The sequence below is a fragment of the Cetorhinus maximus genome, chromosome 3, assembly GCF_964194155.1.
Source record: "Cetorhinus maximus chromosome 3, sCetMax3.hap1.1, whole genome shotgun sequence".
NCBI lineage: Eukaryota > Metazoa > Chordata > Chondrichthyes > Lamniformes > Cetorhinidae > Cetorhinus > Cetorhinus maximus.
In genome coordinates, this window is record NC_135881.1 from 59,775,924 (window position 1) to 59,789,244 (window position 13,321).

At 42.8% G+C, this 13,321-nt stretch overlaps 1 protein-coding gene across 1 annotated transcript in view; it reads left to right on the top strand.

The window, feature by feature from the left end:
• The window catches only part of olah (oleoyl-ACP hydrolase), a 35,163-nt gene extending 32,124 nt beyond the window's left edge, over positions 1-3,039 (top strand). Inside the window, exon 7 of the mRNA XM_078538450.1 lies at positions 461-3,039. Coding sequence (XP_078394576.1) covers positions 461-603 — 143 coding nt within the window. The 3' untranslated portion in view covers positions 604-3,039. The remainder of the gene's footprint in view (positions 1-460) is intronic.
• Positions 3,040-13,321: the final 10,282 nt, after the last annotated feature.

Here is a 13,321-nt window from a genome sequence, read left to right on the forward strand (position 1 = left end):
CAATGCTCAGTTTGGGATCCGCCACAACCACTCAGCTTCAGATCCATTATAGCCTTGGTCTAAACATGGACAAAAGAGCTGAATTCCAAAGATTAGGAAAGCAAGACTGCCTTGACATCCTGAGAGCAGATTGGTTGGCTGCCCCACTTCTGTTAAAACTGGAAGTGGACAGGTTGGGGTCCAGTTTGAAATTTTAACTTTGTACCCGACCCAAATCCACTTGTACCTAGGGGTTAAAATGACTCCCCATGAGTCAACTGCGTAATATGGGACTTGAATCATATGTAGGCCCGAGCAGATGGAGTGGCATTTTCTTTTTCCTGAAGAGCACTCAGGAAGGCAGTTCAGTTTTAATGACAATTCAGCAAAGAAATGAGGATTCAAATTATATTTTGTGTTTTGTAATTAAATTCTACTATTGGTGAGAGGATTAAAATTGTTTCTTGTTTTAATCCTGCAGCCTGGAACGACTTAACAAGTGGAGAATTTACCATCCACAAGCTTGCTGGAGGCCATTTTTACCTCAAAGAGCCAGATAATGAAAAGTTTTTAGTAACTTACATTACGAAGCATTTAGAAACTGCGGACGTCCACTATCTTTAAAGGCCAGATAGCTTTGGATTGAGTAAATTCTGAATGTTCACCCTACGTGATAGGGAGCTTATAACTTGGGGAGTTGATGCAGAATCATTGTGCTGCCTACAACTGTAAAACTTTTAACTCGAACTCAGATGTTTCATTAATGTTAAAGTTTCATTTCCCTTTACAATATTTTTCGAAGAAAATGAAATGCATCAACAGTATGGAAAATGGAGGCAGCTTTGAAATGTAATGTTTTCAAAGTAATGTTGAACAGATGACACCATAACTAAATGATTTTTTAATGAGTGCATCAGCTGTTTGAATTTTAATTCTGTATATCTTGCAACCAATCTGTATAGACGTAACAGTGAACATTGTAGAAGGATTTCATTTCAACATTAGGAACGTCTATAATATTGTATCAAGTTTAACAAAGCTTTTTTTGCCTTTTTGTAAACTTACTATAATGTGTTCTTGTTCCACATTTAAGCACTGTGAACTTGAAACTACACCTGGGGACAGTACCATATGAAGGCCTAATTAATAGGTTCAGAAGAAATTTCTTCAATTGTTATTTTTGACACAAGCTGTGCCTATCAGGTGACAAGCTGGGCAGAATTCCGCCATGGGAATGCAGGAATTCCCCCAGGCATACCATCATAGGTGTCCTTAGGCATAAGGGTTAAGGCAGAAGACTGTCCTCTCTATGGTGCAACTCCCAGGACATGTTAAGTGAAAACATGGGAGATTCATGTTCTGCCCCAGTTTGCAGCTCCCTCCTCACTGGATGCTACACCACCGTTCCGCCCTTCAGGTATTTTGGGACCGAGGTGTTTACTTAATTCATAATGCTGTTTAATTTCCTGCATTTCTTTAGAATCCCATTAAAATGAGTTTTCATGGAATCTTGTTATTCATACCTGCAAAGAAAAGAATAACACCTTCATTTGAGACATGCTTTTTTTAAGCATGTCCCGTAGAAGGTACCAAACATAGTGTCAAGTCTGTAGTAATAATCTGTATCAAAAATAGATGAAAGTAACATTGAAGCTGAATCATTTTATTGAAAATGAAGTGATGTTCTCCATATTTCTGAAGTCTCCTTTTCAGCATGACAAATCTCCAAAAGAAAGTCTTAGCATGACATTTGTGGAAAATCTACATGTTTTTATAGCTGTAAGAAAACTTATTTAGAGTTAGCATAAAAATTACAAAGTCACAAGCTGAATAATTCTACTAAACAGTTTTAAAATTCGTTCTTGGGGATGTTGGTAAGGCTGTCATTTATTGCCCATCCCTAGTTGCCTTGAAAAGGTGGCATTCAACTGATTGGCTTGCTAGGCCATTTCAGAGGACAATTAAGAGCCAACTGTTTAGGAACCAGTTACAGTTACATTAATAAGTTAAAAAGCCAGCATGCTATTGGGTCCAATCTATACTTGAACTGTGAACCAAAGACTGGCATGTATGTTAAAGGAAAACACTGGAGAAAAACAAATTACTTTATTTCACAAAAATGATTACACAGAAATGTAAAGTATAAAAATTATGAATGAGAAACTATTTAATTTTGTTGCAATCTAGGTAGTAACTGTAAATAATTGAATGATGTAGAAAGATAAGCTTCCCTCTGCAACATCTGGAATACTAGGTAAGACTTCAACAATTAGATAAATAATACCATTAAGAGTATTGTCACACTGATGGTGCCAGAGCTAAAATATGGTTTTACATTTCGATTTTGGCAAGTTGATATTGAGAGGTTCCCTTTAATTCAAGGATGCTGCGCACTGGATGAATCTCTGGATACAATGACCATCTCAGCTGCTAGAAAGTAATGGTAGCCGAATCCCTGCTGAAAGATCTTCAGATAGCTTATGGAAACTGTGATCAACTAATCATAAAGCAGAGTGAATGATGAGGATTGCTACTTCTGTGCTAGTTCAATGAGAAGTTTAATTGGAGAGTCCATCTGTTCTGCCAACTGAGTACACCTAACTGAAAACACTAGACTATTATCACACCAGTTGACATGGACATTATCAACGACCTGTTTAATCAGGCTCATGTCCTCTATAAAGCTGTGGATATCGAATGGTCTGCATCTGCCTTATGTAATTAGTATCTCCCTTGTCTGCTTTCTCCTGGCATACTTATTGTGACTCAGAGAAGATTGTGTGGAGCATGCAGGATCATGGGATCTTAATGTCACTAAAGCAATGTGAACTCTGCTCCTTGCGTGGAAGCTGTTCAACGGCAGTAGATTCCTTCCCTCCTGAACCTCACCAGCATTCTCTGAAATTGTTATTGTTTCAAAAATGGGTACAGAGGAGTTGGATAAACATGGAGATCAAGATAATGTACAAGTGCGCTTGATGTGAAAAAAATTACTGCAGTTTTCATACTGGTAGCAACTATATAAAGATGAAGTAAAACTGAGCAATGTTTTAAAACAAAGTTATAGACTAATATTGGCATGTTCCTTCAATGCATGCATAATATTTTCCACCTGCTGTTATTGCACTATGAAAGTCCTTGGAAGCTGAAGTACTATTTTAACATATTATACTGCTGAGACAGAGGATGAGATTTTTTCCCCTGAAACACCTTCAAAGGAGCAGCAAGTGGAATTTTAACAGACTGGTCATAATACTGTTATTCAGCGGTACACTCCTACACTTAGGGCTGCAACTTCCGGGCGGCAGGCAGGGCCCACTCACCCGCCAACGCGTAAAATGACACGGGGTGACGTCAGGCGGGTATTCCGACGTCACCTGCGTCATTTACATTTTCAGGTCAGTGGGTGTGGAGCCAAGTCAGCTGCACACCCGCCGACCTGTCAACGGCCACTTAAGGCCATTAATAAAGTAATTCAACTAAGCAATGGACCTGACGGTCCAACCTTAAGGTTGGCGGGCAGGCCGGGAGCCCAGACGGGCTTCTGAAAAATCATGAAACCTCATCCAGGGGTGGGGTGAGGTTTCATGAGGGATTTAAAATGTTGAAATAGAAGAAATTGACATGTCCCAGCTCATTTGACAGTGTCACATGAGGGGATGTCAGGATTTTTTTTTTACACTTCCAAAATTTTTTGCGACTTCCAGCGATCTCCCTGGGGCGGCACTTTGCCCCAGGGAGATCTGTGTAATCTTTCATACGCATGCGTGAAAGAGCGCACTCATGGCTCAGGGAATATCCCCACCCCAGCCCGCACAGGAAGCGCAAGCTTCTGTGCGGACGTCACGCTGGGCGGGCCTTGGCCCGCCCAAGTAAAATAGTTGCGCGCCCCCGACCAGGGGGGCTGATCGGGAACCCTCCCACTCCCGCACATTCTCCCCCCCATCCTGATGGGGGGAAAATGTTGCCCTTAATCAGTCTGAACATTACGATTCCTGAAAACTATCAACAGTATGTTGAAACACTCAATCATAAGATGATTGGAATTATTAACATTGATTGACTCAACAAAGCCCATTACGCAAACAATTCTAGAGGACATCATAAGTTGGTGGTGAAGTGCAATTTGGAGTTTTGCCTTGAAATGTAATAACTTCATTTTGTTTCCTAATTGCCACATGTCTCCTATTTTCAGTGGGACTGAGATTCCTCGGTGTACTTTGGACCTTTGTGTTGAAGTCAGGGTCCAAGTTCAAATTTCAGGAGTGGGCAATGTTGATTTGAGGCTCAAAGAATCAATCTTAGTATTTATGGAACTGATTTGGAGAAATGTTACAAAATGTAATTCCTTCTGGACTTCAAGTTGCACCTTCACCACCAACTCATGGGGCAGGATTTTCCCTTCGTCTGGCGGGCGCGGCAGGCAGACCCGGGAGCGGCCATGAACCAGACACCTGCCCGTGATCGGGCATTGACCGCCAATTAACAGCCAGCCAAAGTGAAATGCATGCTGAGAACCTCAGCGCTGCTAGGGTGGGGGTGGGAGGAGCGTGAGTGCTGAAGTCTGTGCATGTGCTGGGAAGCATGCAATGAATGCTTCCTGAAGGCACAGAGCTGCCTCAGGGAGCTGAAGAATTTTACAATCAAAAATAAAGATTTTAAAAATAAGGGAAACATGTCCCCACATGTGACTCAGTCACATGAACAGGGACATAGTAAAAGAATTATGTTTAAATTTTTAAAAATTACTGTTGGAAACCTCATCCCACCCTTGGATGAGGTTTCATAAAAATGCAAAGGCTGCCTGGCCTATTTGCCTGCCCTAAGGTTGGATGGGCAGTGAAAAATACAAATTTAATACTCTCACAAGGGTCTTAATAGTTGGCGGTGCTTGTTGGTTCCCTCACCACCTGTCAAAGACGCCATCTAGCAGCTATGTCCTTTAGGACTCAGCCGGCTCAATCAGTAATTCTTTTGAGTCAACCCAAAAAAACTAAATTAACAAAATCAGGGACAAATTAAAAAGCAGCCCCTTAAAGGGAAACTGCAAAAACAAAGACAAAGTTTAAAGGAAACTTACAAACATTACACCAAAATGGGATTAAAAGGGTCAATAAAACACCCCAGTCCTCTCAGTGCCCACCAAGCACGGAAGGCCTCTATTGTGCCAGTGGACACCGCGTGCTCCCTCTCCGGGGATACCCAGTTGTGAACATAGCCATGGAAGAGGGGCAGACAGTCAGGCCAGATGACCCCTTAATCGCCTGCTGCCTGGACCTGTTGATGGCCAGCCTGGCCAGGCCCAGGAGCAGGTTCACGAGGAGGTCCTCCTCCCTGCCCCTCTCTGCACCGGGTGTCTGATGATCAGTAGTGTGGGGCTGATGTGCAAACAAAACAAAAGTAAAAGAAATTTTAAATAACCAAAAAGGGGGTGCAGTCTGCAACATGAAACATAAACATGGGCCATGGACTCCACAAGACCGCAAATTCAGTAGTGGTGCTACTGAGCCACTCATGGTGATAGATATTGAAATCCCCCGCCCAGAGCACATTCTGTGCCCTTGGCACTATCAGTGCTTCCTCCAAGTGATGTTCTACATGGAGGAGCACTGATTCATCAGCTGGGGTGGGGGGGGGTCGGCTGGTGGTACGCTGCAGAATGTTTCCTTGCCCATGTTTGACCTGATGCCATGAAATTTCATGGAGTCCAGAGCCCAGGGCAACTCCCTCCCAACTGTATACCAATGTGCCGCCACCATGGTGGGTCTGTCCTGTCGGTAAAACAGGACACATCCAGGGATCGTGATGGTGTCTGGAGGGTATGATTCCATGATTGTGACTGGCAGGCTATTGTTTACTAGTCTGTGAAACAGCTCTCCCAATTTTGGTGCAAGCCCCCAGATGTTAGTAAGGAAGACGTTGCAGGTTCAACAGGGCTGGGTGTGACATTGTTGTTTCTGATGCCAGTGATTAGGTTGATGTTGGATGGTCCGTCCAGTTTCATTCCTTATAGGATTGGCCATTTCAGAGGGCATATAATAGTCAACCACATTGTTGTGGGTCTGGAGTCAAATGTAGGCCAGATCAGGTAAGGATGACAGATTTCCTTTCCTAAAGAGTATGAGTGAATCAGATGGGCTTTTACGACAAAGGTTTTGTTGTCACCATTAGACTAGGTTTTAATTCCAGATTTAGTAAATGAATTTAAATTTCACCAGCTGCCATGGTGGGATTTGAACCCATGTCCCTGTAGCATTAGCTTGAGCCTCTGGATTTTTAATCCAGTGACATTACCACTATGCCACTACCTCCCCCTAATTAGACTTTTTTCTAATTTTGTCCTTTCTTGTAGGAATTAATTCAAAGTAGAATACGGTTTAATGAGCTGTAGCCCTCTAGAACCTCATCCAAATGGTGATTCCTTGATGCACAATCAGTCCATCTATGCCAGGCAACTACATGTACACAATTGAACATGTGCAACTAGATAGCATTCAAAAATGGGAACACAGACACTCATCCCCAACTCAGCCAGTGACCTACAAACATGCAAACATACGAAATAGGAGCAGAAGTAGGCCATTTGGCTACTCTAGTCTGCTCCACCATTCAATAAGGTCTTGACCGATCTGTTTGTGTTTCAAGTTCCACATTCCTACCTACCTCCCCAATAACATTTGATTCCCTTGCCTAACAAGAATCTATCTACCTCTGTCTTTAAAATATTCAGTGACCCTGCCTCCACTGCCTTCTGAGGCAGAGTGTTCCAAAGTTGCATAACCCTCAGAGAAAAAAATTATGCTCTGTGTCCTATAAGGGCAACCCCTAATTTTTAAACAGTGCCCCCTGGACTCACCTACAAGAGGAGACATCCTTTCCACATCCACCTTGTCATGACCATTCAGGATCTTATATACTTCAATCAAGTCATCCCTCATTGTTCTAAACTCCAGTGGAAACAAGCCCAGCCTGTCCAACCTTTCCCCATAAGACAACCCGCTCATTCCCGGTATCAATCTAGTAAACCTCCTCTGAACCACCTCCAACGCATTTACATCCTTCTTTAAAAAAGGAGACCAAAACTGCACACAGTATTTGAGATGCGGTCTCACCAATACTCTGTACAACTGAAGCATAACATCCTTACTTTTATGTTCAGTTCCTCTCATAATAAAGCATAGCATTCCATTAGCCTTCTTGATTATATGCTGTATCTGCATACAAACTTTTTGTGACTCATGTACTGGAATACCTAGATCCTTCTGCACCTTGGAATTCTGCAGTTGTTCTCTGTTTAAGTAATACTCTGCTTTTTAATTCTTCCTGCCAAAGTGAACAACTTCACATTGTCCATTGAGATCCTAGGCTGAAGTCCACCTGGACCGAAGACTTGTCAGCCCGCAGCTCCATCAGTTTGCTCAGTACCGCTTCCCTAGTGATTGTAATTTCACCAAGTTCCTCTTTCCCCCGATTTACAGCTATTACTGGAATGTTTTTTGTATCTTCTGTCGTGAAGAGAGAAGCAAGATATTTGTTCATTTCATCAGCCATTTCCTTATTATTAACTCCCCATTCTCACTTTCTAGAGGACCAACACTCACTTTACCTGCTCCTTTCCTACTTAAATACTTGTAGAAACTCTTGTGATACATTTTTACATTTCTAGATAGCTTCCTCTCATACTCTAATTTCTTTCTCCTGATTAACCTTGTAGTCATTTTCTGTCGTTCTTTACATTCTGACCAATTGTCTGACCTGCCACTCATCTTTGCACAGTTTATTGCTTTTTCCTTAAGTTTGATGCTTTTCCTAACTTCTTTAGTTAACCATGGATGGTGGGTCCTCCCTTTAGAATTTTTCCTTACAGTCGGAATATGCATATTCTGAGTATTCTGAAATATTCCCTTAAGTGTCTGCCACTGCTTCTCTGTTGATCTATTGCCTAGCCTAGTATTACAGTTCACATTGTCCCATGTTATACTCTATCTGCCAGATTTTTGCCCATACTCAACTTATCCATATCCATCTGCAAACTCCTTACATCTTCTTCACAACATACTTTCCTACTTATCCTTGTGTCGCCTACAAATTTAGCTACCAGGTCTTTGCTCCCCTCATCTAATGATGTAAATTGTAAAAAGTTGAGCCCCAGAACAGAGCCCTACAGGACTCCACTTGTCACATCCTGCCAATCAGACAAAGACCCATTTATGCATACCCTCCGTTTTCTGCCAGCCAGCCAATCTTCCTTCCAGGCTAATGTTACCCCATACACAATGGGCTTTTATTTTCCACAATAATCTTTGATGTTGCACTTTATCAAATGCTTTCTGGAAATCCAAGTACAGCACATCTGCAGGTTCCCCTCTATCCACCACACATGTTACTCTTTCAAAGAACTCTAATAAATTGGTTAAACATGATTTTACTTTCATAAAATAATGCTGACTCTTCCCGATTACCTTGAGTTTCTCTAAGTGCCCAGCTATAGCCTCTTTAATGATCGACTCTAACACCTTCCCCATGATAGACGTCAAGCTAACTGGCCTATAGTTCCCTGTTTTCTGCCTCCCTCCCTTCCTGAATAGAGGAGTTATATTTGCTACTTTCCAGTCTGATGGAACCTTTCCAGAATCTAGGGCTTTTGGAAAATTAACACCAACACATCTACTACCTCATTAGCCACCTCTTTTGACTGGCTCTGGGGGAGATGGGACTTGCAAGGTGTTTTGCTGGTGCTGTTGAGGGGCTTTAAACTAACTTGGAAAGGGTGTGGGAACAAGGAGAGAATAATGGAGAGTACTACCAAGGTGCACAAAGTACTAGGAGAAACAGAAAGCACTAGAATAGAGAATAGTAATTTGTGAGTTACAGGTGCAGATTGCCATGCGGAATTATGCTGTTGAGGTGATAACAGAGACCTGGCTCAAGGAAGAGCAGGACTGGGTGTTAAATATTCCTGGGCACAAGGGGTCCAGGAAAGATCGAGCAGGACAAAGAGGAGGAGGGATGGCTGTAGTGGTTAAGGAGAGAATTGCAGTGCTGGAGAAAGAGGATGTCCCAGAAGGTTCAAGGACAGAATCAATTTGGCTAGAGCTAAGGAACAAAAAGGGTGCAATTACATTGCTCTGTGTGGTCTAACTAGTGGGAATGATGTAGAGGAACAAATCTTCAGGGGAATTACAGGGAGGTGCAGACATTACAAAGTAGTTATAATGGGGGACTTTAATTACCTGAATATAGACTGGAATAGTGATCATGTAAAGGGCAGAGAGGGACAAGAGTTTCTAAAATGTGTTCAGGAGAATATTCTCCAGCAGTATGTGTCCAGTCCAACAAGAAAGGAGGCACTGCTAGACCTGATTCTTGGAAATGAGGTGGGCCAGGTAGCTCAAGTGACAGTGGGAGAACATTTAGGAGACAGTGATCATTGTATCATAAGGTTTAGGATGATGGTAGAAAAGGACAATGGGCAATCTAGAGTAAGAATAATTAACTGGGGGAGAGCTGACTTCAATGGGGCAAGAACGGAGCTGGGCCAGATAGACTGGAACCAAAGGCTGATGGGAAAAACTGTATCTGAACAATGGGCTACCTTCAAAGAAGAAATGGTTCGGGCACAGTCAAGGTATATTCCCTGAAAAGGGAAAGGTAGGACAAACAAATCCAGAGCTCCCTGGATGAAAAAGATAGAAATTAAGATAAAGAAGAAAAAGTGTGCTTACAACAGGTGTCAAGTAGAAAATACAATTGAGAACCAAGCTGAATACAGAAGATAAAAGCAAAAAAACTGCGGATGCTGGAAATCCAAAACAAAAATAAAAATACCTGGAAAAACTCAGCAGGCCTGACAACATCTGCGGAGAGGAATACAGTTAACGTTTTGAGTCCGTATGACTCTTCAGCAGAACAGAAGGTTCAGAGGAGAGGGGAAGGAGCAAATAAGAGAAGTGAAGAGGGATTATGAGAAAAGACTGGCAGCCAACATAAAGGGGAATCCCAAAGTCTTCTATAAATAGTAAAAAGGTGGGGAAAAGGGGGAGCAGGGCCAATTAGGGACCAAAAAGGGGATTTACACATGGAGGCAGGGGGTGTGGCTGAGGTGTTAAATGAATACTTTGCATCTTTCTTTACCAAGGAAGCCAATGCTAACCAGGTCTTTGCAACAGAGGAGAAGACTCTTTCACTAGAAGGGTTCAAAATTGATAAGGAGGGAGTATTGGATAAGCTGCTGATTGACAGGGCACCGGGACTGGATGAGATGCATCCAAGGATATTGAAGGAAGTGAGTAGAAATTGCAGGGGCACTGGCCATAATCTTTCAGTCTTCCCTAGACTCAGGGGAGGTGCCAAAGGACTGGAGAATTGCAAACATTACACCCTTGTTCAAAAAAGGTTGTAAGGATAATCCCAGCAATTACAGACCAGTCAGTTTAATTTCAGTGGTGGGGGAGCTTCTAGCAACAATTATTCGGGATAGAATTAATAGTCACGTGGAAAAATATGAGTTGATTAGGAAGAGCCAGCATGAATTTCTTAAGGGAAAGTTGTGTTTAACTAACTTGCTAGAGTTTTTTGAGGAGGTAACAGAGGATTGATGAGAGTAATGCTGTTGATGTGGTGTACATGGACTTCCAAAAGGCATTTGATACAAATGCTGCACAACAGACTTGGAAGAAAAGTTATAGCTCGTGGAATAAACGGGACAGTAGCAATGTGGATACAAAATTGGCTGAGTAATAGGAAACAGCGAGTAATGGTTAATGGATATTTTTCGGGCTGGAGGAAGGTTTGTAGTGGAGTTCCTCAGGGGTTGGTATTGGGACCCTTGAGTTTCCCGATATATATTAATGAACTAGATCTTGTAATGCAGGGGACAATTTCAAAGTTTGGAGATGTTATAAAACTTAGAAGTATTGTAAACTGTGAGGAAGACAGTGTAGAACTTCAAAAGGACATAGACAAATTAGTGAAGTGGGCAAATAGGTGACAGATGAAGTTCAATGCAGAGAAGTGTGAGGTGATACATTTTGATAGGAAGAACATGGAGAGACAATATAAAATAAGGGGTACAACTCTAAAGGATGTGAAGGAGCAGAAGGACCTGGGTGTATATGTGCATAAGTCATTCAAGGTGGCAGGACAGGTGGAAATGGCAGTTAATAAAGCATACAGTATCCTAGGCTTTATTAATAGGGGCGTAGGGTACAATAGCAAGGAAGTTATGCTGAACTTGTATAGGACACTAGTTAGACCTTAGCAGGAGTATTGTGTACAGTGCTGGGTGCCACACTTTAGGAAGGATGTGAACGCATTGGAGAGAGTGCAGAAGAGGTTTACAAAAATGGTTCCAGGAATGAAAATCTTCAGTTATAAAGATAGATTGGAGAGGTTGGGACTGTTCTCCTTGCAGAGGTGAAGGCTAAGAGGAGATTTGATAGAGGTGTTCAAAATCATGAGGGGGCTGGACAGAGTAGATAGGGTGAAATGGTCCCCCTGGTAAAAGGATCAAGAATGAGAAGGCACAGATTCAAAGTGAGTTGCAAAAGAAGCAAACGAGAAAAAACTTTCACACAGCGAGTGGTTCGAGTCTGGAATGCACTGCCTGGAAGTCTGGTGGAGGCAGGTTCAATCGAGGCATTCAAGAGGGCATTAGATGATTATTTAAATAGAAACAGTGTGCAGGGTTATGGGGAAAAGGCAAGAGAATAGCACCAAGTCAAAACGCTCATTCACAGAGCTGGTGCAGACACAATGAGCCGAACGGCCTCCTTCTGCACCATAATAATTCTATGATTATGTAAAATCTGAAATCCATGATCCATAGCTAGAAACTTTAAGGAAGCTGTGTCTAATAGAACATAAGTTCTGAGTCTGAAAAATCTTCTGTAGCTCCAGTAACCAAGAAGCTTTAAAACACCAGGATCTTGATTAATTTAAATAAAAACTCAACACTTATAGCTGTGTTTCGTACCATAGTGCTACTGAAATACTTGTGAAGTCACTGCTATAATATGGGAAACATAGTAGCCAATTTACACACGGTATTTTCCAAAAATAGGAATGAGATAATGACCAGATAATCTAGTTTGGTGATGTTGGTTTTTTAATTCATTCACGGGATGTGGGCTTTGCTGGCTGGGCCAGCATTTATTGTCCATCCCTAGTTGCCCTTGAGAAGGTGGTGATGAGCTGCCTTCTTGAACCAGTGCAGTCCATGGGTATACCCACAGTGCTGTTAGGAAGGGAGGTCCAGGATTTTGACTCAGCGACAGTGAAGGAACAGCGATATATTTCCAAGTCAGGATGGTGAGTGACTTGGAGGGGAACTTCTAGGTGGTGGTGTTCCCATCTATCTGCTGCCATTGTCCTTCTAGATGGTAGTGGTCGTGGGTTTGGAAGGTGCTGTCGAAGGAGCCTTGGTGAATTCCTGCAGTGCATCTTGTAGATGGTACACACTGCTGCTCGGTGATGGAGGGAGTGAATGTTTGTGGATGTGGTGCCAATCAAGTGGGCTGCTTTGTCCTGGACACTGTCAAACTTCTTGAGTGTTGTGGGAGCTGCATTCATCCAGGCAAGTGGGGAGTATTCCATCACATTCCTGACTTGCGCTTTGTAGATGGTGGACAGGCTTTGGATAGTCAGGAGGGGGGTTACTTGTCTGACCTGATCTTGTAGCCACAGTATATATACGGCTTGTCCAATTAAGTTTCTGGTCAATGGTAACTCCAGGTGTTGATAGTGGGGGATTCAGTGATGGTAATGTCATTGAACAAGAAGGGGTGATGGTTGGATTCTCTCTTATTGGAGATGGTCATTGCCTGACACTTGTCAGCCCAAGCCTGGATGTTGTCCAGGTCCTGCTGCATTTGGACATGGACTGCTTCAGTATCTGAGGAGTCACGAATGGTGCTGCACATTGTGCAATCATCAGTGAACATCCCCACTTCTGACCTTAAGATGGAAAGAAGGTCATTGATGAAGCAGCTGAAGATGGTTGGGCTGAGGACACTACCCTGAGGAACTCCTACAGTGATGTCCTGGAGTTGAGATGACTGACCTCCAACAACCACAATTGTCTTCCTTTGTGCTAGGTAAGGTCCCAGCCAGCAGAGAGTTTTCCCTGATTCCCATTGACTCTAGTTTAGCTGGGGCTCCTTGATGCCACACTCTGTCAAATGCTACCTTGCTGTCAAGGGGAGTCACTCTCACCTCACCCTGGGAGTTCAGCTCTTTTGTCCATGTTTGAACCAAGGCAGTGATGAGGTCAGGAGCTGAGTGGCCCTGGCAGAACCCAAACTGGGCATCAGTGAGCAGGTTATTGCTAAGCATGTGCCGTTTG